The sequence below is a fragment of the Rhizopus delemar genome, genomic scaffold, assembly GCF_000149305.1.
Source record: "Rhizopus delemar RA 99-880 supercont3.15 genomic scaffold, whole genome shotgun sequence".
NCBI lineage: Eukaryota > Fungi > Mucoromycota > Mucoromycetes > Mucorales > Rhizopodaceae > Rhizopus > Rhizopus delemar.
In genome coordinates, this window is record NW_027137841.1 from 460791 (window position 1) to 487593 (window position 26803).

The 26803-nt window shown below is 33.1% G+C and overlaps 6 protein-coding genes and 1 non-coding gene across 7 annotated transcripts; 5 read left to right on the forward strand and 2 right to left on the reverse strand.

The window, feature by feature from the left end:
• Nucleotides 1–5111: 5111 nt before the first annotated feature.
• On the reverse strand, nucleotides 5112–5522 carry RO3G_14971 (uncharacterized protein; the record flags this gene model as incomplete). The annotated part of the gene is made up of 2 exons (XM_067669555.1): nucleotides 5112–5203; nucleotides 5300–5522. The coding sequence occupies 2 exons, from the start codon at nucleotides 5520–5522 to the stop codon at nucleotides 5112–5114; spliced, it is 315 nt and encodes a 104-aa protein (XP_067525656.1).
• A 3681-nt stretch (nucleotides 5523–9203) lies between these two features.
• Nucleotides 9204–10157, forward strand: RO3G_14972 (uncharacterized protein; the record flags this gene model as incomplete). The annotated part of the gene is made up of 1 exon (XM_067669556.1): nucleotides 9204–10157. One exon carries the CDS (start codon nucleotides 9204–9206, stop codon nucleotides 10155–10157), a length of 954 nt encoding a protein of 317 aa, XP_067525657.1.
• Nucleotides 10158–16583: 6426 nt separating this feature from the next.
• On the forward strand, nucleotides 16584–16655 carry RO3G_19185. Its single transcript has one exon. It is a non-coding gene; the product is annotated as a tRNA-Glu (tRNA).
• A 2399-nt stretch (nucleotides 16656–19054) lies between these two features.
• On the reverse strand, nucleotides 19055–19396 carry RO3G_14973 (uncharacterized protein; the record flags this gene model as incomplete). Its single annotated transcript, XM_067669557.1, has 1 exon — nucleotides 19055–19396. The coding sequence occupies one exon, from the start codon at nucleotides 19394–19396 to the stop codon at nucleotides 19055–19057; it is 342 nt and encodes a 113-aa protein (XP_067525658.1).
• Nucleotides 19397–20926: 1530 nt separating this feature from the next.
• On the forward strand, nucleotides 20927–21671 carry RO3G_14974 (uncharacterized protein; the record flags this gene model as incomplete). The annotated part of the gene is made up of 3 exons (XM_067669558.1): nucleotides 20927–20987; nucleotides 21058–21281; nucleotides 21396–21671. 3 exons carry the CDS (start codon nucleotides 20927–20929, stop codon nucleotides 21669–21671), a joined length of 561 nt encoding a protein of 186 aa, XP_067525659.1.
• Nucleotides 21672–22446: 775 nt separating this feature from the next.
• Nucleotides 22447–22557, forward strand: RO3G_14975 (uncharacterized protein; the record flags this gene model as incomplete). Its single annotated transcript, XM_067669559.1, has 1 exon — nucleotides 22447–22557. One exon carries the CDS (start codon nucleotides 22447–22449, stop codon nucleotides 22555–22557), a length of 111 nt encoding a protein of 36 aa, XP_067525660.1.
• Nucleotides 22558–24778: 2221 nt separating this feature from the next.
• On the forward strand, nucleotides 24779–25189 carry RO3G_14976 (uncharacterized protein; the record flags this gene model as incomplete). The annotated part of the gene is made up of 2 exons (XM_067669560.1): nucleotides 24779–25001; nucleotides 25098–25189. The coding sequence occupies 2 exons, from the start codon at nucleotides 24779–24781 to the stop codon at nucleotides 25187–25189; spliced, it is 315 nt and encodes a 104-aa protein (XP_067525661.1).
• Nucleotides 25190–26803: the final 1614 nt, after the last annotated feature.

Below are 26803 nucleotides of genomic sequence, written 5' to 3' on the forward strand. Positions count from 1 at the left end.
TTACGAGCTCATTGACTTTAGAGCGATAGGGAAGGAGACCTCTTAAGCTATGAAATGCATAGTCTGATTGATTAAATAAACCCCCTTGTCATCAACAACTCTCTCACAAAACGATGTGCATAAGAATTCATTTTTGCTTTTCGAGTCCCAAAAGATGATTCAATGAAAAAAATAAAAAAAAAGACTGATAGGCACTGCTGCTGAACACTTTTATTTTGTGGCAGGCATAACAGGGATTTCGATAGCCATGGCAAGAAAACCTTTTATTGATCGGTATGCACCGTCATGGACTGTACTAAAATAAGACACTCCATGTGTTTGTATCTATCCTTTCTTTGTTTCTTGGTGACATTTGATAAAAACAAGATGTATACCACGTGAGACATGCTTTTTGTAGGTGAGAAGTAAAATGTGCAAAAGTCATCAATTCAATTAAAGTTCAGTGAGCCCATGTTCTATTTTGCGTCGCACCCTGTTTTTATATAGAATGTATCAAGTCTAAATTGTCATAATAATAAATACTTTTATAGGAAAGCACTAATAGATGCAAAAGACAATCCTCCAGAAAGATAGGACCCTCATGCCTTCTTGAAAAACAACAGCTCACATTACTTTCGTAATCCAATACCAGTTATTTGATAACAAAAAGCATCAATGACCCTCTCCTTGAAAACGTTAGTTCATATTCAATGCACAATAAAATTCATCTAATTATATGAGACGCATATAATGGATATGTTTATGCAGAGCCATTAGAAAATCATTGAGAGACATCATACTTTGTGTCTCTTTTAGAGATCTTCTTATTAGATAGAAGTCTTTATTCAGTTACTATGGCCAAACCTTAACATTATGAAAAAGATCATGTCTAGTATAGCTCATACAGTGGCAATAAATCAACAGATTTTTCTACGTATACAGTTTTTTTCTCCAACAGAACAATAGAACTATCGACATTATTGTAGTTAAAAGCGTTCGATAGCCATTTTACTCTATTTTCTAATCACCTGGCATGGGACTCAGACAAAGTAAATACATTAGAGTGATAAACTTTTTTTGTTCGCAAAAATAAAAATGGAGATTTCAATAGGACCCAAAATTATATATGATTTTATTTAATAATATATGTCCAGAGTCCATATACTTTTCACAATGTAGATATTAATATATGTACTTGTTTAGGATAGGGGGGTTTTAGGTAAAAGTAGTATAACAACAAAGATAAAGAAATACTGTTAGAACTTGGTATCTCTTTATTAAGTTAATATATAACTGTGCTATCTCGTAAAAATAAAAAAACTTTAAAATTCAACGAGACTTAAAAAGTTATGCTTTTATTCAATATTATTGTATTTAGTATTTATATTCTTTTCATGAAGATTCAATTAAACCCTTCTCAACATATTTTAATTAATTATAGCTGTAGATCTAGTATGAAGACCTCTTCCTAGTTATGTAAGTGGACTGTTTCTAATTAATTAAATAGGTCCATTTTTCATTTATTTCTTGAGATATTTGCAAATAATAAGATTGAGAAATAAAAGGAGGTAATATTTGAAAACTAGTGAATGAGTCTCTATATAACTTCTTTATTCGATTTCAAGACGAGAGAGAGAGAACCTAATAAATCAAACTATACCTTTATATAGGAAATGGAATTATTCAGGAACCAAAGTGAGTTCAAGGTCAACTTTTGAGCTTGAACAATATAAATATTGCATATGGTTAATATTGTAAATGAGTCTTAGAGAATATGTAATATGTAATACTATGTATTCAGTACTTGTTATTTCTTATATAAGATTTGAGTAATCTCATACGAATAATACGTGTTTAATGAGATAAATACGACATACCTCATTGCATCAGGAGCTATATTAAAACTACTTTTATTGAATTAAAGGGTTGGGATTAGTTATGACAGAATAGTACAGAAAAGGCTGTGATAAATCTGTGTAAAGCATCCACTGCTCTGATTTCTTGTATATTGAATATGAATTATGTTTAAAGTATGTCCGGATGCGATAATCATAAAGGGAAAGAAAAAAATTTCTGTAAGAAAGCCTGTTGTAGAACAGTAACTGATTGCAGTTGACATTAATAAATACCAGTCTTAGTACAAGATCATAATTAAAATAAAATAAAATATAAGTTTATTTAAATAAGATCATACAATCAATTCCAATTAAACATGTTCTTTTAGAATATGTATTGTATTCATGAGAGTTCTTTGATAAGAAGAAGTATCAACTAAAATAACCAAATCCAATCCAATGTCAGGAATATTGCTAATTTTTCACATAATTGAAATAACGCGTAAAATAACGTTAATCAAATCAGTGAGAAATTCCCAGAATAAAAGATAATCTATGACAGACATACAAAAGAACAAATGAAAAGTTTTCATAATCATAATTATAGATAACGCTTGCTAAAGTACCTGAATATTAGAAGAACGATAACAATAGAAGATATCAAGCCACTCACTCAATAAGATATAAATACCTGCCTTCAATTAGAATAATTTTTACTTTAACTTAAACTGAAATGAAGATCAGTCTCAAAAAGTACCCAAACTGTTTCTTGATCTTTGTTTTTACCTTTTCTTTTACTACTTAAACCATTATACAACAGGAACTATGGCAGAGAGTGGAAAAGGAATGGAATCCCTTTACTAAAGATCAATGTTTAAAGTATATTGACAGTATGCCAGAAAGAACACAAGTTCATTGCTGAAAAAGGCGGATCCACTAGAAATCAATAAAGTCAAAATACCTCACAAATAGACCGAGCTTAAGTATCTGTATCTTAATAGACCTCAGCTACTTATCTGAGTTTAAAATTCTGGCACACAATAGTGCACATATAGTTGGTTTTATATTTTAAATTTGAAATGATTGAGCCAATTTGTTATGGAATTACATCAAAAATAAGTAAAAATCATCATACGTTTGTGAGGTATTTTTGTTTAGGATAGGGGGGTTTTAGGTAAAAGTAGTATAACAACAAAGATAAAGAAATACTGTTAGAACTTGGTATCTCTTTATTAAGTTAAGATAACTAAGATTGAATATGATAAATTCTACATGTAAAAAGTGAGAGTATTTATAGACATGATACGGATAAAGAATTAGGACAGATTTATGATCAATTCGACAGAATAGATGATTACTATTTCTAATTATTAGTTTAGCCTGTTCCTAGCTTGTATTGTCAATTATGCTATCGGGATGGTTTCAGATAACTCTGGATGTAGGACTATTTAGGAGACGGTACGGATGAATATAAAATCCTCTAGTTCCGTGATTGGATATTATGGCTAATAATAATATCTCAGTTAAGATCAATGTTTCCATGACTATTGATGATCCGGTAAGTAATCGTAATTCCCTATTCAACATGCTCATATCATCAATAAAATATATTACAACCATGTCATATATTTGACTATGTGAAGCTAACATGAATAAAGCTTAATATAAAGATCTAATCAAAGTCTTTTATTGATCTGTGTTGGGAATAATGTTATAAATGATTCCAAGTTATGTCGACATACTATTCAGGATCATATCCGATTCCTTTTACTAAAATAAAGTGACTATAATCTTATGTATCCTTAACAATTTTGACCCACTGTAACTGCCTTCAATTAGAATAATTTTTACTTGAACTTAAACTGAAATAAAGATCAGTCCCAAAAAGTATCCAAACTGTTTCTTTATTTTTGTTTCCACCTTCTTTTTTATTACCTTAACCATTATACAACCCCTAGTCAACTTTGATCTGACTGGAGGCATTTCATATACAGTAGGTTGTTTTGCCAAATATGAAATAGAAGACAAAAACTACAAAAAGACGATAGTTGTGAAACTAAAGATTATATATGACTTTATTAATAAAAAATATTGAGGGTATTTATACTTTTTGAATGTCTGGGTCTTTACCGCTATTTCAATTGATCGGTTAAAAGAATGATATGGAATATAAGGAAGGATAGTGGATAATCAATAGCCGCTGTCTACTTGACGAATCAAGGAACAATGAAGTAAATAATTATTGATCTAATCCATAATTATAAAATAGGATTGAACTGCCGTTATTATAATCAGGCTCCGATATAGTATTTAGAAGGCTAATAGGACAACAGGGCAAGATTGGCTATTGCAGAATTCTCACGTTTATTAATAGAGATCTGGTTAGACTATAATTCTGTAGTATCCAAGTTTATCCATGAATGTTCACTTTATTAGTTGTGTGGATACAATATAGGTGGAAAAATGGTCCGGATGTTTTTAGAATATTCACAAATATTACCGTAGCTTTACCAAATCTCAATCAAATGAAACGAAACAAACATTATTTTGAAGAGAAAACATGACTTTATTTGTAGTAAAAATTTGATATGTCACACAAAATTTCAAAGGGAGCCACAAGAGATCAAACATTTGAGCAACATCCGGACCATTTTTCCGGGTGCCCCTTAATATCTGTTAGTAGTCCGTATATCCCCCTTTTGCTTGAATAACAGCTTTGATTCTATCCGGCATACTGTCTATATACTTTCTACAATCATCTTTTGTAAAGGTCGCCCATTGTTCTTCAATTCGATCCCATAGTTCATGAACGCCTTTAGCTCTGCTTTCATACGCACTTAATTTTAACTTCAGGTGGTGCCAAATGTGTTCAATTGGTTTTAGATTGGGGCTCTGAGCAAGCCAACTATAAATAGACTTGCTATCGAAGTTGTTTTCTTCAAACCAAACTTTTGCAACCTTTGACGTATGTTTTGGATCGTTATCCTGCAGGAAGTAAATGGTTTTAGGATCATAATTGTAGTAATTTAGAGTGTCCATTAGCGTTGTATCCAATATATGTACATAATCCTCTTTCTTCATTGTTCCATCATAAATACGACAAGCATACCCAGGACCATTGTATGTAATACAACCCCACATCATAACGCTGCCTCCACCTCCTTTTACTGTCAAGTCAAGATGGTGGAATCGGAGCTTGTCATCTGGTCTCTTCCGGTAGTATTTCACACCGTCTGATCCCCAAACGTTTATCTTAGTCTCGTCAGAGAATACCATACAACACCAATCATCTTTTGTCTAATCCTTGTGGTCATTGGCCCATGTAAGTCGCTTTTTCATATGAATAGCCTCTAAAAACGGCTTGTGCTTCTTGATACGAGCCTGGAATCCTATTGATTTTAAAAGTTTGAAGCAAGCAGAGTAGCCAATTACGCATCCAATATCACATAAATATCGTTGTACATCCTTCCCCGTCTTTAATTTACCTGTTATGACTGACCGTCTGATGTAGGACTTGGTGGTAGCAGTAATTTCGGACTTACGGCCTGATTTAATGGGCCTCATGTTTGAAAACCATCTTCGCTTATAGTCATTGATGGTGCTTTTCTTGACTCCAGGTACTCGTTCTATGATTGATGAGTAAGGATGACCAGATTTGAGTAAGGACTTGATGTTATTTTGTACATCCAAAGGCAAAGAGCGAACCATGTTTATATAAAACAGCAATAATAACGGAAGAAGACGAACGTATGCTAAATCAGCAAAAAAAATGTAGATATTTATATTTTTTTTTATTATTAATATGAATCTAATGTATTATTAATTATTTGAAACGGAAGAGATGACTTCTGAGTCAGCGGCATTGAACAATCTTGGTAATTAAAATCTTATGAGGCACCCGGAAAAATGGTCCGGATGTTGCTCAAATGTTTGATCTCTTGTGGCTCCCTTTGAAATGTTGTGTGACGTATCAAATTTTTACTACAAATAAAGTCATGTTTTCTCTTCAAAATAATGTTTGTTTCGTTTCATTTGATTGAGATTTGGTAAAGCTACGGTAATATTTGTGAATATTCTAAAAACATCCGGACCATTTTTCCACCTACTGTATTATTTCTGTTCATTCTTTATTCCTTTTCTTTTACTATTCCTTTTCTTTTATTATTCCTTTTCTTTTATTATTTCCTTTTCTTTATTATTCCTTTTTTTTTTATTACTACTTTTTCTATTATTACTTTTTTCTATTACTTTTTTGTACTACTTTTTTTTATTACTTTTTTTAATTACTTTTTTTTTTATTCAAGTGCATATTAAATGAAAAATGTACACTATTGAATATATAATCAAATAAATAAAGCATCGCATTATTAAATCATTTAAATTTGTCCATTTATACTACCCTATACAATAATAAACCTGCCCATTTTACTGGATATACATGCTTAAACGTAGCCATACTCTGCTGATGTACAGAACGACTATAGTCTGCCTCATCCAATTACATTGTTGTGTGAAAGTGTTTGAGAGCTTATATTGAATTTGTTTTCAAACTCCTCGGCCTTAATTATGCTAGACCAAGCATTAATATGCTAGTTTTCGTGTTAATATTGCCTACAGAGGCAACAAAATTTCGCTAAATTCGACATTTTTAGCGTTTTTATTTTGCTGATAGATGGATGAAACTAGCATTATGCGGAGATTTTTTGCGCCGTAGTGCAGGACCACAACGTAAATCAAACTTATAAACATGGAGGCGGCAGTATATTACTTTGGAGCTGTTTGACAGCAAACGGAGTTGGTTATATCACCCAAGTATTCGGAGGTTTAGATTCAGAGCTGTATTGCAAAATTATGACGGAGGATATGCTCCCATCGTTAGAAGAATACGATATGTCAAAGGATGACATTATATTTCAACATGATAATGATCCAAAGCATACACCTAGATTAACACAGAAATGGTTTGTAGATAACAAGGTACAGCTACTAGATTGGCCAGCATATTCACCTGACTTGAATCCTATAGAGAATTTATGGGATTACTTGAAAGTCTGGCTGTATACTTATGAAACTGCACCCTTGAGTATGAAAGAACTATTTGAACGGGTTGCAGACATTTGGTACAATGAGATTACAAAGGAATACTGCGAGCAGTTAGTATGCAGCATGCCGCGAAGATTACAACTTGCTTTGAAAGAAAAGGGCGGTGAGATTAATTATTAGCCAATAAAATAAAAAATGTCGAGAAAAACCCAAAAAATTGTTCATTTTGATTTTGATTTTTGATTGGATATTTTCCAGCCTTCACACATAGCACGTGATATTCTTACAGTGTTGTAAATAGCTGAGAAGCAGTGCTTCATAATGGTCTATGCTGAGTGCTGATTGGAGATTATGCGAAGCAGATTCAGTACAAAATGTGTAAAAGGCGGTTCAAAATGAACAATTTTTTGAGGTAGTGTATAACAGAAACCAATTAATAGAAGACTGTAGGAGACTATTAATGTACAATAACAACAAGATCAACAATTAAACTAGTTCTTGACTTCAATTGCTTGAACGTGCAAAATAAAAATGTTCGGCAGCCAAAATTAAATTTAGCGGGAAGAAAGCCTTTTTCTTTATTACATTACAACAATAGATACTTTGAAATAACATATTAATACAAGGTAACTGGGGAAAATGTACAATTGTGAAGGGTATTATGGTGATTTTGATAAATAAAGTAAATGATGTATCCATTGAATATTCGTTTTTCATGTTGATTCTTTTGGTGTTCTTTTCTGTTTGGTGTGCTGGCACATTGGGTGAACAATGCGTCCAGAGATCGTCTTCTTGATGTATCCTGTGAGGGTAGAAAATAATGGGTAAGAAAAATAATGTCGGCCAATTGTGACTTCCTTTCATTCAATGGGTGATTGGCACTTCAGGCCACGATGGATAAATCATAATATCTACAGCTATAGCGGAGCTAGAATAACAATCCAAAAATAGAAACTAAGGTTATAAGGCAAGCAGAATCGAATGGCGCTGTTTAATTTTTGAAGTTCCGAATATTTCCCGATTTAGTCTAGAATAATGGGGCGTTTCTTATGTGAAGCACCTTTGTTCCCAGTTAGTTTTGTATCATTTGGTACATCGGTAATTTTCAAAAATAGTAAGCACCATATAATATTTTTAAACATGTTTAACGGTCTTCAAAATATTTATGGAAGTCCATTGGATGTTTATAAACCACTTTTTTCCAGAAATTACAAAATAGCTTAATTGGAAATATGGCTCATTTGAATCTTGATGTCACGAGTTCAATCCACCCAATGACCATTTTATACTTTTGCGATAACTGATTAAGTTTTCCCTTTTATTTATTTTACAGCTGAAATGTTTTTGTAGGTCACAAGAACTTCTTTTTGAGGGTTGATGTTGTGATAAAGAAGTCAAAAAAATGGTGTAACAAAGAAGTCAAAAAATGAAAAAAGTCAAGAAAATGTTAAAGGTCAAAAAAGTGAAAAAGTCAAGAAAATGAAAAAAGTCAAAAAGAAAAAAAAATTAACAATATAAATATCCCAACTATTTAGATGAAGAAAAAGGACAGTACAGTTCTACTCACATTTTTATTTTATATATTTTATTCAATAAACAGGCAACCTTCTCATAAAAAGTTCCTGATCCCTTTATTTTTTTTTATCTTTACCTTTATTTGATCTTAATTAAAAGATCTGGTAGTCACTACAGTACCTTACTTTAAAAATTTCAAGAAAAACTTCTCTAAAACACTCAACTCAAAACACAAACCAACAAAAAATAGCAATAGAAAAAATTAAAAGATAAAAGATTATAAAAAATGTTAAAAAGATAAAAAATGTTGAAAATATAAAAATGGTCAAAAAAAATAAGAAAAGCAAAAAAGAAAAAAAAATATCATACATATGTACAGTAGCGGACAAAACTGGTGCACAAAAATTAAAATCAGCATTGCATCTCCGCTATATGTCTGCGACATTTGTGGCATATACCATCTGAAAGGCAGTCTAAAATATGCATTATGCTAGGTAAACCGGAACTGTGCCGGACATCCTTCAGGAATAAGGTCATTTTTAGTGATTTTTTGAATATTTCAATTTTCGCCAAAAATGTAGTACTTGTCTAGCCTTCTTTCAAATCTACCCATTTCTTTCTAGTTTGCTGTAAAATTTTATAATACACTAGTGCATTCCAATAGCTTTTAAAAAATATATAAACCCTTGCCTAATTTGTATCTCTCTATGAATTTCACTTCTTATTTTTACCCTATCCATTTTAACAAAGTACCAGCACTCTATGCCCAAAAAAATCAGCAACGATAAAAGAGAAGCTGTGAAATCTGGAATACGCTCAGGTCGTACGACAATGGATATTTCTAGAACAACAGGAGTCTCTAAATGGACGATCAACAGGATAAGAAAGGAAGAAAAGAACATCAAGGCTCGTAACCGTGGTGGTCGACCGGTCGTAGTTAAAAAAATAACTAATGCAATCATCCGTCTAAAGTTTCGACAAGGACTCTTACGCACAGCTTCTGATGCTCAGCTCTTTTTGAGGTCCTTAGGATACAGTATTAGCAAACGGTCGGTCAGAAGGCTTCTTAGAAAGATAGGCTTCAAGTCTGGAATTAAGAAGTACAAGCCTTTCATCAGCTATACAAACCAGAAAAAGCGATTGAAGTGGTGTCGCGACAAAGCATCATGGACTGTGGAGGACTGGAAGTCTGTGATCTTCAGCGATGAGACCAAAATCAATGTTTGGGGTGCCGATGGTATACGCTACTATTGGAAGCAAGTCGATCAACCTTGGCGATCCTTTCATGTTAATCAAACAATGAAGCATGGCGGCGGATCTGTTATGCTTTGGGGCTGTATTACATCTCGAGGACCAGGATATGCTTGTCGAGTATATGATGGCACAATGAATTCAAAATTATGCACCCATATTTTGTCTACTACGTATCAAGAAAGCCTAGCATATTATGGTTTGAAACATTGTGATGTTTTGTTTCAACATGGCAATGACCCAAAGCACAAGTCAAGGCATACCACTAACTGGTTATCTGATAATGGGATATTGGTATTAAAAGATTGGCCACCACAAAGTCCCGATCTAAATCCTATTGAACATGTTTGGCGACAGTTAAAGTCAAAGCTGTCTCAATACGATACCACACCAAGAAGCATAGACGATCTCTGGAAAAGAATCGATAAAGATTGGAACTCTTTTACTGAAAGTGATATGCAGCCATACTATGAAAGCATGCCAAAACGAATTGCTGCTGTTATCAAAAGACGAGGCAATTATACGAACTTTTAGGTTTTAATCACTTTTATGGTTTTTTTTAAAAATATCTATTCTTATAAATAAAGGCTTGGTTCTCCCTCATTTTTGGCAATGCAATGATTAAACTTTGCACAATTTGCAACATTTAGTACGCCTTCCATCTGATATAGTTTCATAGATATTGCAACTGTAATGAGCAAGTAATGGTAGCTTATAGCTGAAAAAAAGTTTTGTGCACCAGTTTTGTCCGCTACTGTATATATCCCATCTTTTTGTGAAGAAATTGTTGGTCAGTTTAAATAAATCATATGTTTTTACGCAGTAAATAACAAACTTTAACAAGTCCCTGTTTACCTAAACTTTTTACTCTACTTTAACTTTTATCAAGAAACATCGTATTGATCTTACACATAAGATCTGGTGGTCACTACTTATCAAACATCTGCTTAAACCCTATATAAAACAACAACTTACAAGGCAATCACAACCTTAAATTAAGCTTTATAAGCAAACTTAACTCAAATTAACTCACTTACAGAAAGACAACCTTAAATAGCAGCATAACTATATGCTAACTTTAATTTGCAAAGCAAAAGCGCTATTATCATGTGCTCTTGCTTAATTATAATTTTTCTTTGCCTAAAAAGTACTCACTGTTGTGATTTTTTCACTGCACCTACCATGTGTTGTAGAACAGAGTCTGATCATAACGGACATTGAATAATCACAACTAAAAGAAGTATATTAAAATTGATAAAAGATAATAATTTAAATCTTTATTAAATAAAATATACTCTTCTTCTTTTTTATATAAAACTATCACTATTAGATTCATTCTATAAAGTAAACATGAACACTAAATAAGTCATAATCTTTATTATTCATCATTTCCGTAAATGAATAATAATGGATCAGGTACCTAGTCAACTTTGATCTGACTGGAGGCATTTCATATAAATATATCTTTCCTCTCATTGAAGATGGGACAATTCTCCCAGATCAGTTAAAGAACAATAAGATCTATAAAAACAACGAATTAAAATTTTTCATAATCGATTCAGTGATCATTCTTCAATCAAACGTGTCAATGATTGGATCTACGCTCATAACTACTCATTTACCCGCCAATTGATAGAAGAATATAAGTAGTAGACTTTGTAATGATTTCTTTTTAACAATTAAGATTGTCTTAAATAAAGTTCAGTCTCAAAAAGTATTCTTTTGGTTTATCTTTGTTATTACCTTTACCAGAACATAACACTATGAACTATAAACACACATCGAAAAACAAAAAAAGTAGCAAAGAAATGTACCAAATCCAATAAAAAATAATTTACAGTTTTTTTTTAATTCAAATTATAATGAGAATAACACATTTTATTAGAACATTTAAATTTAACTAAGAATAGATTTGTAATCAACAAAACATTATAAAAACGATAAGCATTAATATTTTTAAATGATATTCAAGAATAATATCACGATATTATATAACAGTATATAGGTTATTACTGTTGTAGAACAGTAACTGATTGTAGTTAGCGTTGATAAATATAAGTCTTAATACAAGATCATAACTAAAATAAAATAAAATACAAGTTTATTTAAATAAGATCATACAATCAATTCCAATTAAACATGTTCTTTTAAAATATGTATTGTATTCATGAGAGTTCTTTGATAAGAAGAAGTATCAACTAAAATAACCAAATCCAATCCAATGTCAGGAATATTGCTAACCTTTCACGTAATTGAAATAACGCGTAAAATAACGTTATTCAAATCAGTGAGGAATTCCCAGAATAAAAGATAATCTATGACAGACATACAAAAGAACAAATGAAAAGTTTTCATAATCATAAATAGAGATGACACTTGATAAAGCACCTGATAGAGTAGAAGAACGTTTACAATGCAAGATATCAAGTCATTCACTCAATAAGATATAAATATCTGCCTTCAATTAGAATAATTTTTACTTTAACTTAAACTGAAATAAAGATCAGACTCGAAACGTTCACAAACTGTTTCTTTATTTTTGTTTTTACCTCTTGTTTTCTATTATCTTAACAATTACAATTAGTTTTTTTACGACTAATGTTTGAACCATAATGAAGAAATAACGATATTTTAAGAATCGAGGAAGCAATGTGATCCTTACATAATATCAATGATGTTATTTAGTTAAAAAACTTAGTATCTATATTACATTCATCAAAAGATGCTTAGAAATAAGCTTCCATTTGGTATGCATGCTCGGACAGTGGATGATGCCACTTTGCAAGACATCCTTGTTATAGCATATACGCTAAGAACCCTAAATCGGTCGCAAAAATTTTGGCGGCCATATCGATGTTTCATATAACTGCCATACATCAGTAATGTTAGAATTCAAGAAACATACAAAGGAGTTGTCGATTGCTAATCCTTCACAAAAGTAAATGAGGGCAAGCTGAGGAAATCAGATGCTTACAGTGCCAGATGAGCTCCAAAATTCAATTTTTCAGATTCCATTCAAACTTCTACCCAATATAGCGTACTATTGGATAAGTCATTTCCCAAAGTCTCGGAGTGTGAAATCAAATATTCGCTCCGCAATCATAAAAAAAGTGCAGACATGCTATAAATTTAAGGGTCACATAAAATTGTTTCTATTCGATGGTTTTTAGTAAAAATTTGCATACCATAAGCTCTAACTGATTAAAGTACTTGTGCATAATCTCCGCCAAAATCTCCGAAATTACTATTTTTTTATTGCTGTTTTTAACATATTTCTCTTCATCAAATACAGATATTTTAGCAAAGCTATAACACCTATTGTTGGACCATATAGTTACACAAATGTTCAAAGCCTTATTAAAATCTGTAAAGAAGTCATTGATATAGAGCGTGCCCAAAAAAATTGCATACCGCCTATTTTCAAGCGCAGATATCTACAACAAATAGTCGGAATTGGAAAACGAAAATGGTACCAATCGATGCGCAATGACCAAAAATATATATTTCCATATTTGGAATGTAGTTATAGCGCCGATTGAACCGTAAATATCATGATTTATCCATCGTGGCCTGAAGTGCCAATTGTCCCATTCAATTCCCGATGCGATGAAGCTGATTATTTTCGTTTACATTTTCTTGAATAACGTCCGTTAGAATTATCCAACCACACCGAACAGCATACCATTAGAATCGCCATGAAAAGGAGCATCTTTTGAATACAAAATAAGCTTTAAAAATCAAAAAGGAATCGAAAGCGACTCCTGACAAAAAAATACGTCTTCCTCATATTGAGACAATTGGTACTTGGTTGTTATTATATTACTGTTTTCGATTAGTTATTACTGTTGTTCTACAGCCGCACGTAGTGATTGAATTGGATATAACAATAATTCCACCAATTCCTTCTGAGTATATTATTGTAGTGTATCCGTCAAAAATAACCTCTTCCTTAAGATTAAACCAACAGATTCTTAACGAGTCGCAATAGAATAAACGTAGTATTTAGGGATTGTTCAGTTAAATATACAATAAGGATTATATATATAAATTTAAATGAACGTGAACACAAAAGGATCGAACAATAAGTATTTGTTTGTTAGACAAGCTTCCCAAGATAGAATTAAAATTATAAATCGGAACAAAAAAAAAGTTATCCTTTCTCTTTATTCACACAGTACTAAAATAAGGTACATCCACTGCAGGAATTGATGACGTCGACCACTGGAAATAATCGTGCAAATTTGTTAACAGATATATTATCAATCTTGCGAAAGAGCTTAGAATCGTGTGACATCGGGTAACTGATTGTTGATCGCACTGCCTCCTGTCTCTGCCACAAATCGTTTAAACCGTAGTTAATCTTTTGGTTAAGAGATGTTACAAGATTTGTGGCAGAGACAGGAGACTGCTGGTACATTTATTCACTAATTGATCTCGCAAGACGCAACTTCCATCAGTTATGTTATGACTCCTGTTTATTATCCATTTAATATCTAATGGTGCTCGGCAGCCAATGATACTTTTCAAATCAATGCTTTATTTGTCTTTTTGCTCTTTTCTAAACCACTCATATTGCTTTACGTACAGGTTTTATTGACCACTCATATTGCTTTATATACTTCTTTATTAACCATTCATATTGCAATAAATATTGCTTCATATATACAAAAAAACTGGGATTTGGTTTATAAAAATAGCTTTTTTTTTATTTAAATAAAATAATAATAACAATATATAGTATTTCTTTGCTCGTAGCGTTTTAAAAGTTTACTTGACTTACCTAATGTCATCAAAATAGCAGCATCTAATCTAAAAATACATCAATTAATCTCGTGGAACTCAAAAGGTTCTCACGAGAAAAAAAAAACAAGCCAAGCTCAAGGATGCAAAGACACAAGGATTCAAAGACACAAGGATTCAAAGACACAAGGATTCAAAGATTCAAGGAAGCAAAGACTTGGACACTCAAATCAAAAGAAGAAAAGACATCAGTACTCAAGAACCAAAGCGAACACAGAAAAAAAGATAAAAAGATGCCAAAGCAAAGCAGAATTCATCTATAATAAACATTAGCGATCCTGTATGTATTGTAAAAATAATTGTACCTTTCTTTAGATAGACCAGAAAACTAGCTAAGCTTATACCAACAAATAAAGAAAAGGAATGCAGTATGCATCTATAATAGTTATTAGCTATGGAGGATATGTAGTAAAAGTAATAATACCTTGCTTTAGATGGGCCAGGAAAAAGAAAAAAAGAAAAAAAAAACGTCATCCAAGCTTATACCAACAAGTAAAAGAAGAAGAAAAGGTAGTCTTGAGAAAGAGACTTTATAAAGAAAGCAAGAAATACGGTTTTACTAAAGTACAAGTACCATTAGAACAGGAATGGAATGTATAAAATATTAATTTACCTTTTATAAAAAAGAGAGGAAAAAAAAAAAAAAAAAAAAAAAAAAAAAAAAAAAAAAAAAAAAAAAAAAAGGGGAGGGGCTTTTTTTGTAGCCTTATTTTTACCAATGTTACACTTATTCACTGTCTATCTATGTTATAATCAAATACAGTGTTTTGCACGAAGATTACATTTAATGGTATCCCAAAAGATAACTTATACGTTGTTTGAACAAGTTTTATTACTTGAGTGCAATATCTTTAACATGGAGAGTATTCTTTTTTCTTTTTTTTCTTTTTTTTTACTTGAAATAAAAAAAAAAAAAGAGTCGGCAACTTAACGCACTGTAGCAGTAAAACAGCTTTTTTTCCTCCCTGGTTTTGTTTCATGGAATACACTAGATGTTCAAGGTACAAAAGATAAAAAAGAAAGCTCAAGTTCTGGTCAAATGCAAGTTTATAAAAAAAAAATAGCAACCAAGTCTAATGTCGGTTTCTTTTTTTTTTTTCTTACATTAAGAATTCCTAATGGGACACATTCGGATGACGAACATGAACCTCATGAGCAAAGTTGTTCTTTCCAACATGATGAAGCAATAAGAATAACAGACTTATATTGTTGCCTGTTGCTAAAAAGTTCTTTTTGGTAAAGAAAGTTGTCATTGCTAACATCTCTAATGGCTAATGGCTAATGGCAAATTACACCCATGTGCAAACATAAAGTAAGTAATGAGCGAGTATAAGCTTAAAAACATATATTTTTTTACAATATTTGTCATAAAAAATAATAAAACAATCTATTTACTTGATAAACAAAAACGTTTTGTATGTATTTGTTAATTATAACTGCCTTGTAACAAAATGTTAGCAGAGCTTTATTTTTTATTCTTTTAGAATATACACGTATTCTTTTTTTATAATGTAAAGGTATTTGCATTTCTATGAAGTGTAATTGTTGTTAGATTAGTGTTTTCATTTGAACAATGAACTTTCTATTGCTAGACTCGTTTTTTTTTACGTAGTTTTTTTTTTACTTACTTTTTTTTTCACCAGGTCATTTTTTTTCCCAAACACGATTATTTTTTTACGTTTTGTAACACGTTTGTAATGATCTAAGCTAAAAACCACAGGCTGCCTTCCTAATATGTATTCTTCTGAACAAAATAATCGCAAAATACTTTTGATTTCCGCTTTTTGCCCTCAAAAATAAAAAAAGAAGACATCGGTCTTTCAACAGTAGAGGGGAACAGGCTTTCCAAAAAAAGATCATCTGTAAAAAAAACAGACACTTTTTTAAAACGTGAATAACTTTATGAATACTTACCCTACAAAAAAAATAAAAATATTTTTCAATTTCTTTATTTTTTTCGCACCTGAGTCTTTTTTCAAAATTCAAAAATGACCAATACAGCAAAAGTTAAAATTTTTCTCCAAAAGCCATAAATATGTGTTAACCAAAAAGTGTTCAATCTTGCGATATGCTTTATCCAATTGGAACGATTATTTCCAGTGGACCAATCACGTGATCAGGCGTAACACCATCTATTATAGCGTTTATCAATATATCTCTTCCTCAATGGTCCAGTGGCTAGGATCTGTCGCTTTCACCGACATGGCCGGGGTTCGATTCCCCGTTGGGGAATGTTAATTCTTTACTTTTCAACTTTATTTGTCGTTAGTCTGTTTGTCTACTTTTTTGTAAGAAGGGACTCAGTCGTAGGAGTGTCATGTCATATTGTAACAGATAAAAGATTTTTGTTTATTGAGTGGCAAGGAGACATTACCGTATGTGTCTCGCCATGAGGTGCAATAAATTTTACAAAACAAGATAAAATAAAAGAATTATAATGTGACAATAGAAGTGAATAAAGAGGTCACACGAAGCAAAAGTGAAAGAAGTCAAAATATTGTAGCACAAATGATGAAATTTTAGATCAAGAGAACAATGCTGATCACAAGAATAATTTTGATGTCCAGCGACATTGATGTCGTTCGACATAGATGTCAAACAACACAAACAATAAGCCACGCCAATTTTTATATAAATAAGATGAATATTTTTAAACAAAATAACATTATCCAATTCAATAAATCAAATCTTCTTACGCTTAAAAAGCAATCTTTTCTTATTGGGTCACAATTACCTTTTCTTTTCTTTTTATTTTTACTTATTCTTTCTGATCTGATACCCGAGTTATCACAAATCAAGAAAGATCCCTTTTATTTTTATCGTTTATCAAACAATCTTATTCTTAACCTTATTGATCTAAAAAGATCTGGTGGTCACTACTCAAAGACAATTTACTCTAAAGAACTGTTAAACGTTCAATCAAGTTACCTAAACTCAAGTCATTCAAGACTTCAAACCTCAATTTAAACAAATCTACATCACTTTAACACAAGCCAAGTCCCAAGTACTAACAAGTTACAATATGAAAAAAGTCGAAAATTGAAAAAAGTTGAAAAATGAAAAAAGTCAAAAAAAAAAAATATTCATATATATATCCCATCTTTTTGTAAAGAAAATGTTAGTCAGTTCAAATAAATCATATATTTTTACTCAATAATTAACAAACTTTAACAAGAAAGTCCCTGTTCACTTAAACATTTTACTCTACTTTAACCTTTATCAAGAAACATCGTATTGATCTTATACATAAGATCTGGTGGTCACTACTTATCAAGCATCTGCTCAAATCTTATATAAAACAACAACTTACAAGGCTATCACAACCTTAAAATCAAGCTTTACAAGCAATCTTAACTCAAATTAACTCACTTACAATAAGCCAACCTTTTAAAATAACAGCAGTATTTGACTTTTCTCTCTCCAACTAGTTCAAATCCAGGAACATACAAACAAATACGTATGAATACAGATAAATCCAGAAAAATGCAAAAAAATATAGAATATCCATAAAATCATCAAAAACAGCATATAATCAGAAAAACCAAAGACATATAAATAACTTCAATATTTCTTATACTTTACCTACTTACTTTTGTTCTTACTTACTTTTGTTTCTACATAATCTTGTTTCTACTTACTTCATATTACTTTTTGATTATTAAAAATAAATATCATTCAAAGTAAATCACTTTTATTTTACTTTTATTTTACTTAACATCAAGAACAAGAAGTCCCTTGAAGCATATACACTTCATTGTAATCCCCTTTATATTATCTTTTTATTTTACTTTACTCAAAACAGTTTGATCTACTTAACAAGATCTGGTGGTCACTTATTACAAGCGAACTTATATTCAATCTACAGTAGGTCAAAAAACTGCTGCAAGGAATTGCAAAATTCAGGTTTTACAGCTGGTTGTCCATGGGTACTGCACCAAACTATCTCAAACTTTGACTGTTTGTACCTCAATAGAAAGTGCATTTATTCGTCGATTATCGGATATGGGCAATGGTTATTGGTGGAATTTGATACTGCTAAAGATAATATTTTAAACATCCGGTATTTTTTACTTGTTTATATATGTTTGAAATAATGAATTTTAATACGACCCAACCGGTTGCCATCACAATTTTTCTCTCTTTTGACGTGATTAGAATGCTATCTGTATTTAAGAGTGCTTACAATTTCTTTATTCTAAATCTTATATTCCTTTGTTTAAATTATTTCTCTTTTTTACCCTCTCACCAATTGCATGCATATATGACTGTCAGAAGAGAAAGTAAACGATCTCAAACAGACATTAACCGGATCCACATCAAAGTATGATATTGCTAAGGAGACTGGATTACATGAATCAACTGTTAGTAGATACTTTATAACGTTGTTTTGAAGTAGGACAGTGAGCACAGGTGATAGACCTACATTAGTCTCCAAAGTGACGAAGCGGCTAATCAAAAGAAAAGCCATTGAAGGGGTTCTAAAGACTTCCAAAGAGGTATACCGGGAGCCAGTTGGATTTGGCTACGATATCTCATACCAGTCAGAGATTAACGTACTGAAATTAATGGAGTTCCATTTTCTGATAGAAAAAAAGTAGCCATTTCAGACAAACGTGCATACGTAGCATCAGTTAGAATGGAAAAAGGAGCATCAGGTCTGGGCAATGGTTGACTGACAACAAATCGTTTACTTTAATGAAACCAAGATCAACGTATAGGGCTTTGATGGTGATGATCACTATCGGAAAAGGCCAAGTGACCTTTTTCAACATCATGACCTGGATTTTGTAATCCACCATGAAGCTAGCAAATTGATGTCCTAGTGTTGTATAACCTCTGAAGGACCAGGATATGCTTGCTAGATTTACGATGGAAAGTTGTACTCGGGTGTTTACCAGCATATTTTGAACACTACGCTTCGTGATACGATGAAGTACTACAATATCGACTGGTCCAACATTTACTTTTAGCATGACAATGACCCAAAGCACAAGGAATAATTTACAATGGCCTAGTTATGTAGTAGCCAAGAGAGCTATATTAACGATTGACCAACTCGGAGCCACGACTTAAATTCAATCGAGCACGTATGGCATCAATTGAAGTTGAAACTCAACTATTACGAACAGAGAGCAAAGAACACGGATGTGCTTTGGGAACGAGTTGAGGAAATATGAATTGACTTCAATAAATAACTTTGTCAAAGACATGTAGATAATATTTCGGAAAGAACTCAAGAGATTATTAATAGAAAAAGAGGACCAACCAAATATTAATAAATAAATTCATTCCGTTGAAATTTTCATTTTTTCAAATTTTCAAATTGCGCATCTCATACTTCCTTCAATACTTATCCAATAGGGCTTAAACTCTTTCGGATTTTTCAAGGCATGTAGAAGATTTACTATGTGGGAACAGAGGCAGTTTGTACCATTGTAACAGGATATGCGCTATAAAAACCAAGAAAAATGGATTCCTTGCAGCAGTTTTTTGACCTACTGTATTACTCTTTTTGGAATCAAATCCTATCTAAACCTTTGATCTTATATCAAGACTTATTCAGTACAAACCTATTTATACTACAAAAACCTTACAAAATCCAATTATCACAATAGCCGCAAAAATAAAAAACGTCAAAAAAATAAGAAAAGCTAATGTTGTATCCACACAACTAATAAAGTGAACATTCATGGATAAACTTGGATACTACAGAATTATAGTCTAACCAGATCTCTATTAATAAACGTGAGAATTCTGCAATAGCCAATCTTGCCCTGTTGTCCTACCAGCGTTCTAAAAGACTATATCGGAACCTGATTACAACAACGGCAGTTCAATCCTATTCTATAATTATCGTTAGATCAATAGTTTAATTACTTCATTGTCCCTTGATTCGTCAAGTAGACAGCGGCTATTGATTATCCACTATCCTTCCTTATATTCCATATCATTCTTTTAACCGATCAATTGAAATAGCGGTAAAGACCCAGACATTCAAAAAGTATAAATACCCTCAATATTTTTATTAATAAAGTCATATATAATCTTTAGTTTCACAACTATCGTCTTTTTGTAGTTTTTGTCTTCTATTTCATATTTGGCAAAACAGCTAAAAAGAAAAAAAAATACAGTAGTTACAAAAACTATTGCAACGATTTGCAATTTTCAGGTACAGTTGTTGGAATAATTGTTCGAATGTTTTGCAATTTTATACGTTTTGCTTTGTATCTCTGCAGTCAGATACGATAGAGCTACGTACGATACCTCATTAAAAAGCGACAGCTGTCGCATATAACATATAAAACGCTAGGGGTCTGGAATTATTTCCATATATAGTAAGACCAAATTGCGTCAAGCATATGCATTCGAACAATTTTTCCAACTCAATGCATTCTATAATGATGATATTGTTGCCGCTTCTGACATCACAAATACAGCATTACAAAATGATGTAATTATGAAACAACGCTTTTGCTATTAATCGGAGCTTAAAATATATAAATATGGCTGTGTTTTACGGTGTTTCCCTTCCATCTCGTACAGTCTATACGTCTTTATATCATGGTACATCCTTTATCTCGTAGCAAGCAAGAGAGCATCCGGTAGCTGTTGAAAAAGGGTTTATCATACTCAGAAATCGTGAAACGTGTTCCAGGAGTATCAAGTTCCACTTTGAGCAAGCACAAGGGCTTGTATACACCAAAACGTACTCGAGGTCATGCTGGTAAAAAGACTACTATAAGCTCAACGACAAAGAATTACCTGAAGAGAGAGCTTGTAAATGGTTCACTTAAGACTGCAAAGAGCGTATGGCCATATTTAAACAGTATTGGTCACAAGATAGGCTATTTTGGTACAGTAAAAATGCTTCACAGTATGGGTTTCGATACCCAAATTAAGAAGAAAAAGCCTCTCCTCAAAAAATGTCACATGGAAGCTAGACTAAAGTGGGCTAAAGCTCACAAAGATTAGACAGAAGATGACTGGAGACGTATAGTGCTTTCTGATAAGACCAAGATTAATGTTTGGGGTTCAGATGGCTGTAAGTACTTTTGGAAACGATCTGGTGACAAATTGCAGCCTCATCATCTTGACCTTACAGTCAAAGGAGGAGCTGGCAGTGTGCTGCTTTGGGGTTGTATGATATGGGATGGTCCTGGATATGGCTGCGCAATTGAGAATGGTACTATGAAAGCATCAGATTATGTTCATATCCTGTCAACTACACTGATGGACAGTCTAAAGTAATATGGTTACCAACAGGAATCTATTTATTTTCAACACGACAGTGATCCTAAGCACACATCAAAGCTTGCTCATGTTTGGTTTAAGGAAAATGGGTTAAAAGAAGAGCATACTTTCAGTTGGCCTGCTCAAAGTCCTGATTTGAATCCTATAGAGCATCTCTGGCACCATTTAAAGCTGAGGCTGAGCTTAGATGAAGATAGGGATAAAGGACTGCATGATCTCTGGTCTAGAATCGAGAAAGAATGTATTTCTTGTACCAAAGAGTAATGCCAAGCATACAGTGGCCGTCAAAACTGGTCGCATGTTTTCATATTTTGCCTATACGCGCTATCTTCTTCTTCATTTCTTAGTCTATAGCAATGAAATATACTTAATTCGAAAGAGCAAACTCTGTACAATCATATGGTAACACAGACATCACCGTAGACCCAATATACTGGTAGTAATTGGCACTTAAAGTCCGACGGCACATGCGACCAGTTTTGACGGCATTTATAAGTCAACATTTTTACACACTTTATTTAAAAAAATCAATATTTAGTCCAAAGACCTTTTGCTCTAATAACTGCAGCACACCTTTTCGGCATACTTTCGATGTATTTCTGGCATTCTTCTTTAGAAATGGCATACCAGGTCTGGCCTATACGCTCCCATAGCACATGCATACTACTTGGTGGTGTCTCATAGCTATGAAATAGCTATCTCTTTAAATGAGCCCACATATGCTCTATGGGATTTAGGTCTGGTAATCGAGGAGGCCATTTCAATGCTTCAAATGGCTGCTGGTCAATCCATTCTTTCACTACCTTCGATGTATGCTTCGGATAATTGTCCTGCTGAAACACCATTTTGGAAGAATCCAAGCCATAGCTTCTCATTGCCTTGAGTAAGTCGTCTTTTAGGACCTCAAGATAGCATTCGCTATTCATAAGATGACCTACATCAACTATCCACCCAACACCTTCCCATGTAATGCAGCTCCAGACCATGGTATTGCCGCCTCCATGCTTGACGGTTTGCTGTACATGTCGCGAGTTCAATTCCTCATGGGGTAGTTTCCATGCATAAGCCTTTCTGTCGGATGCAAAACGATTTACTTTAGTCTCATCAGAGAATATGACCCGTTTCCAGTCATCCACAGTCCAATGTTGGTGCGATTTGGCCCACTGAAGGCGTTTCACGATGTTTTGGCTGCGTAGCAAAGGTTTTTGAGGCTTGACAAACACTATAAAGCCAGCTTTTTTAAGAACGCGGCGTACGGTACTGTCACTTACAGACATTCCAAATTCTTCTTTTAGAGCTTTTTGGATCTCTACAGCATTATTTTTTCTTCCTAAGGTGACTAATCTCCGGATGTAGTTCACCATGCGTTGGCTAATTAGAGATGGGCGACCACCTTCATCAACATTTCCACACATCTTAAGAGATGAGCGGTACTTCTGAACAGTGGTACGACTAACACCAACTTGTTTCGCTACTTTGCTGTTTGACTTCTTGGATCTCAGCAATGAGTAGCTGCTGTTTACTTTGTCATTTGAAATTGCACGCATGTCGGATCTGCAATGGTATAATATCTTAATGGCGTGCTGCAATTTAGCAAAAAAACACTTACATGTAAATAATATTACGATGAAAGAAGAAAGAGAAGAAAAAACATAAAAAATTATAATTAAGCCACATTTTTGTGGCTATATTATGTTACTTACAAACGCCATCAAAACTGGTCGCATGTGCCGTCGGACTTTAAGTGCCAATTACTACCAGTATATTGGGTCTACGGTGATGTCTGTGTTACCATATGATTGTACAGAGTTTGCTCTTTCGAATTAAGTATATTTCATTGCTATAGACTAAGAAATGAAGAAGAAGATAGCGCGTATAGGCAAAATATGAAAACATGCGACCAGTTTTGACGGCCACTGTACATGATACTAGCTGAGGAGGAAAGGCTTACGATATGTGAGAAACTCCATATTCTGATTTTTGCAAAAAAACGACATTTTTATTAAGAAGTTGTGTGCTCTTCTTTTGCCTTAATAACAGCTTCATTTCTTAGCTGCATGGTATCTACATATTGTTTGCGAAAATAGGTAATAAACTTGCTCCATTCCATATCAACGTTTTCCCATAGACAATCAACATCACATGCATGTGTGTCATAAGTTCTGATTTAGAGCTTACACTGGTGCTAAACACGCTGCATTGGATGCAAGTCTAGAATTTGCATTGGCTAATAGTTAAAACATTAGATGTTGGTCACAGCTAAGTATTTGATTGTCAATTTCAACTTCTGTTTAGGGTTCTTAACTAACTGAAGATACAGTTGTTGGAATAATTGTTCGAATGTTTTGCAATTTTATACTTTTTGCTTTGTATCTCTGCAGTCAGATACGATAGAGCTACAGTAGGTGGAAAAATGGTCCGGATGTTTTTAGAATATTCACAAATATTACCGTAACTTTACCAAATCTCAATCAAATGAAACGAAACAAACATTATTTTGAAGCGAAAACATTACTTTATTTTTAGTAAAAATTTGATACGTCACACAGCATTTCAAAGGGAGCCACAAGAGATCAAACATTTGAGCAACATCCGGACCATTTTTCCGGGTGCCTCATGTGGAATAGGCGTGTTATTTCTCTCGATTAATAAAAGTAATAAAATAAGTCGAAAAATCGATGAGTCTCTTGAACCTCTTTATTGAGTAAGGACGAGAGAGCGAGCCCATTCAATACAAACTACGTCTTAGAATATAATAATGTGATTTAGGGTCCGAGGTAGTACGGTATAAATTGTGTGGGCTGTTTATCGTATATAGCACTTTGGGCTATATATGATATACAGTCAAATTATTAGTTGAAGAATCTTTTGAGTGATCTCACACGACATTAAGAAAATTATTAAGGTAAATACGACACCTCATAAGATTTTAATTACCAAGATTGTTCAATGCCGCTGACTCAGAAGTCATCTCTTCCGTTTCAGATAATTAATAATACATTAGATTCATATTAATAATAAAAAAAAATATAAATATCTGTATTTTTTTTGCCGATTTAGCATACGTTCGTCTTCTTTCGTTATTATTGCTGTTTTATATAAACATGGTTCGCTCTTTGCCTTTGGATGTACAAAATAACATCAAGTCCTTACTCAAATCTGGTCATCCTTACTCATCAATCATAGAACGAGTGCCTGGAGTCAAGAAAAGCACCATCAGTGACTATAAGCGAAGATGGTTTCCAAACATGAGGCCCATTAAATCAGGCCGTAAGTCCGAAATTACTGCTACCACCAAGTCCTACATCAGACGGTCAGTCATAACAGGTAAATTAAAGACCGGGAAGGATGTACAACGATATTTATGTGATATTGGATGCGTAATTGGCTACTCTGCTTGCTTAAAACTTTTAAAATCAATAGGATTCCAGGCCCGTATCAAGAAGCACCAGCCGTTTTTAGAGGCTATTCATATGAAAAAGCGACTTACATGGGCCAATGACCACAAGGATTAGACAAAAGATGATTGGTGTTGTATGGTATTCTCTGACGAGACTAAGGTAAACGTTTGGGGATCAGACGGTGTGAAATACTACCGGAAGAGACCAGATGACAAGCTCCGATTCCACCATCTTGATTTGAATCCTATAAAGCATCTCTGGCACCATTTAAAGTTGAGGCTGAGCTTATATGAAGGTAGAGCTAAAGGTGTGCATGATCTCTGGTCTAGAATCGAGAAAGAATGGAACTCTTTTACCAAGGAGCAATGCCAAGCATACAGTAAGGGACAAAATCAGTCCGTTTGGACTATGTAAAAGATATGGTGCAAGGAGATTCCGGACCGGGTAATTGTCCTACGTAAAATCCAATTATAGCAATCGATGCGCCCGAATTTTCCGGATCGAATGGTGTAACTTTTATAGCCGTCACACTTAAACTCAGCTCGTAAATCGCATTACAACAGAAAAAAACTACCTTTGGCGGACTAAAAAAGTGAGATTACGTGCCCGCTGTTGGTTGCACACAAGCATCCAATACCGCAAACGATGTAAATAATTTTTCCGCTTTCAATGGTGGTATTTTGAAAGGTGTCACTGTACTACCTGACGAGCTACGGTCCTTCAAAGACGAAAAAATTATTTGGCTCACCGTCAAGTGAGGTTACGACGTGATTGTGGGCCGGATACTGCCCGTATTTGAAACCTATACACAACTATCGATGCATTTGATGATTCTGCACCAAACAATGATATGTATGAAGCGGTCACAGTAGTATTCAGGAGCTATGGACTTCCAACGACTAAAACTCGACATTGGTTAAGTGTGTTATGTTCTGGTAAAGGTAATAACAAAGATAAACCAAAGAATACTTTTTGAGACTGAACTTTATTAAGACAATCTTCATTGTTAAAAAGAAATCATTACAAAGTCTACCATTTATATTCTTCTATCAGTTGGCGGGTAAATGAGTAGTTATGAGCGTAGATCCAATCATTGATACGTTTGATTGAAGAATGATCACTGAATCGATTATGAAAATTTTTAATTCGTTGTTTTATAGATCTTGTTGTTCTTTAACTGATCTGGGAGAATCGTCCCGTCTTCATTGAGAGGAAAGATATATTTATATGAAATGCCTCCAGTCAGATCAAAGTTGACTAGGTACCTAATCCATTATTATTCATTTACAGAAATGATGAATAGTAAAGATCATGTGCCATGCTCTGACATGTCAGTAAGATAACAGCCTTATCATTCTAAGCTAAATCTTTACAAATGAGTTTGAATAAGAATAGATCCTGATAATTACCAACTGCCCTGAACAGCCAAGTTTCACTTGTTGTATAATGGTTTAGATAGTAAAAGAAAAGGTGGAAACAAAGATTGGGAAACAGTTTGAGTACTTTTTGAGACTGATCTTTATTTCAGTTTAAGTTAAAGTAAAAATTATTCTAATTGAAAGCAGGTATTTATATCTTATTGAGTGAGTGGCTTGATATCTTCTATTGTGATCGTTCTTCTAATATTCAGGTACTTTAGCAAGTGTTATCTATAATTATGATTATGAAAACTTTTCATTTGTTCTTTTGTATGTCTGTCATAGATTATCTTTTATTCTGGGAATTCCT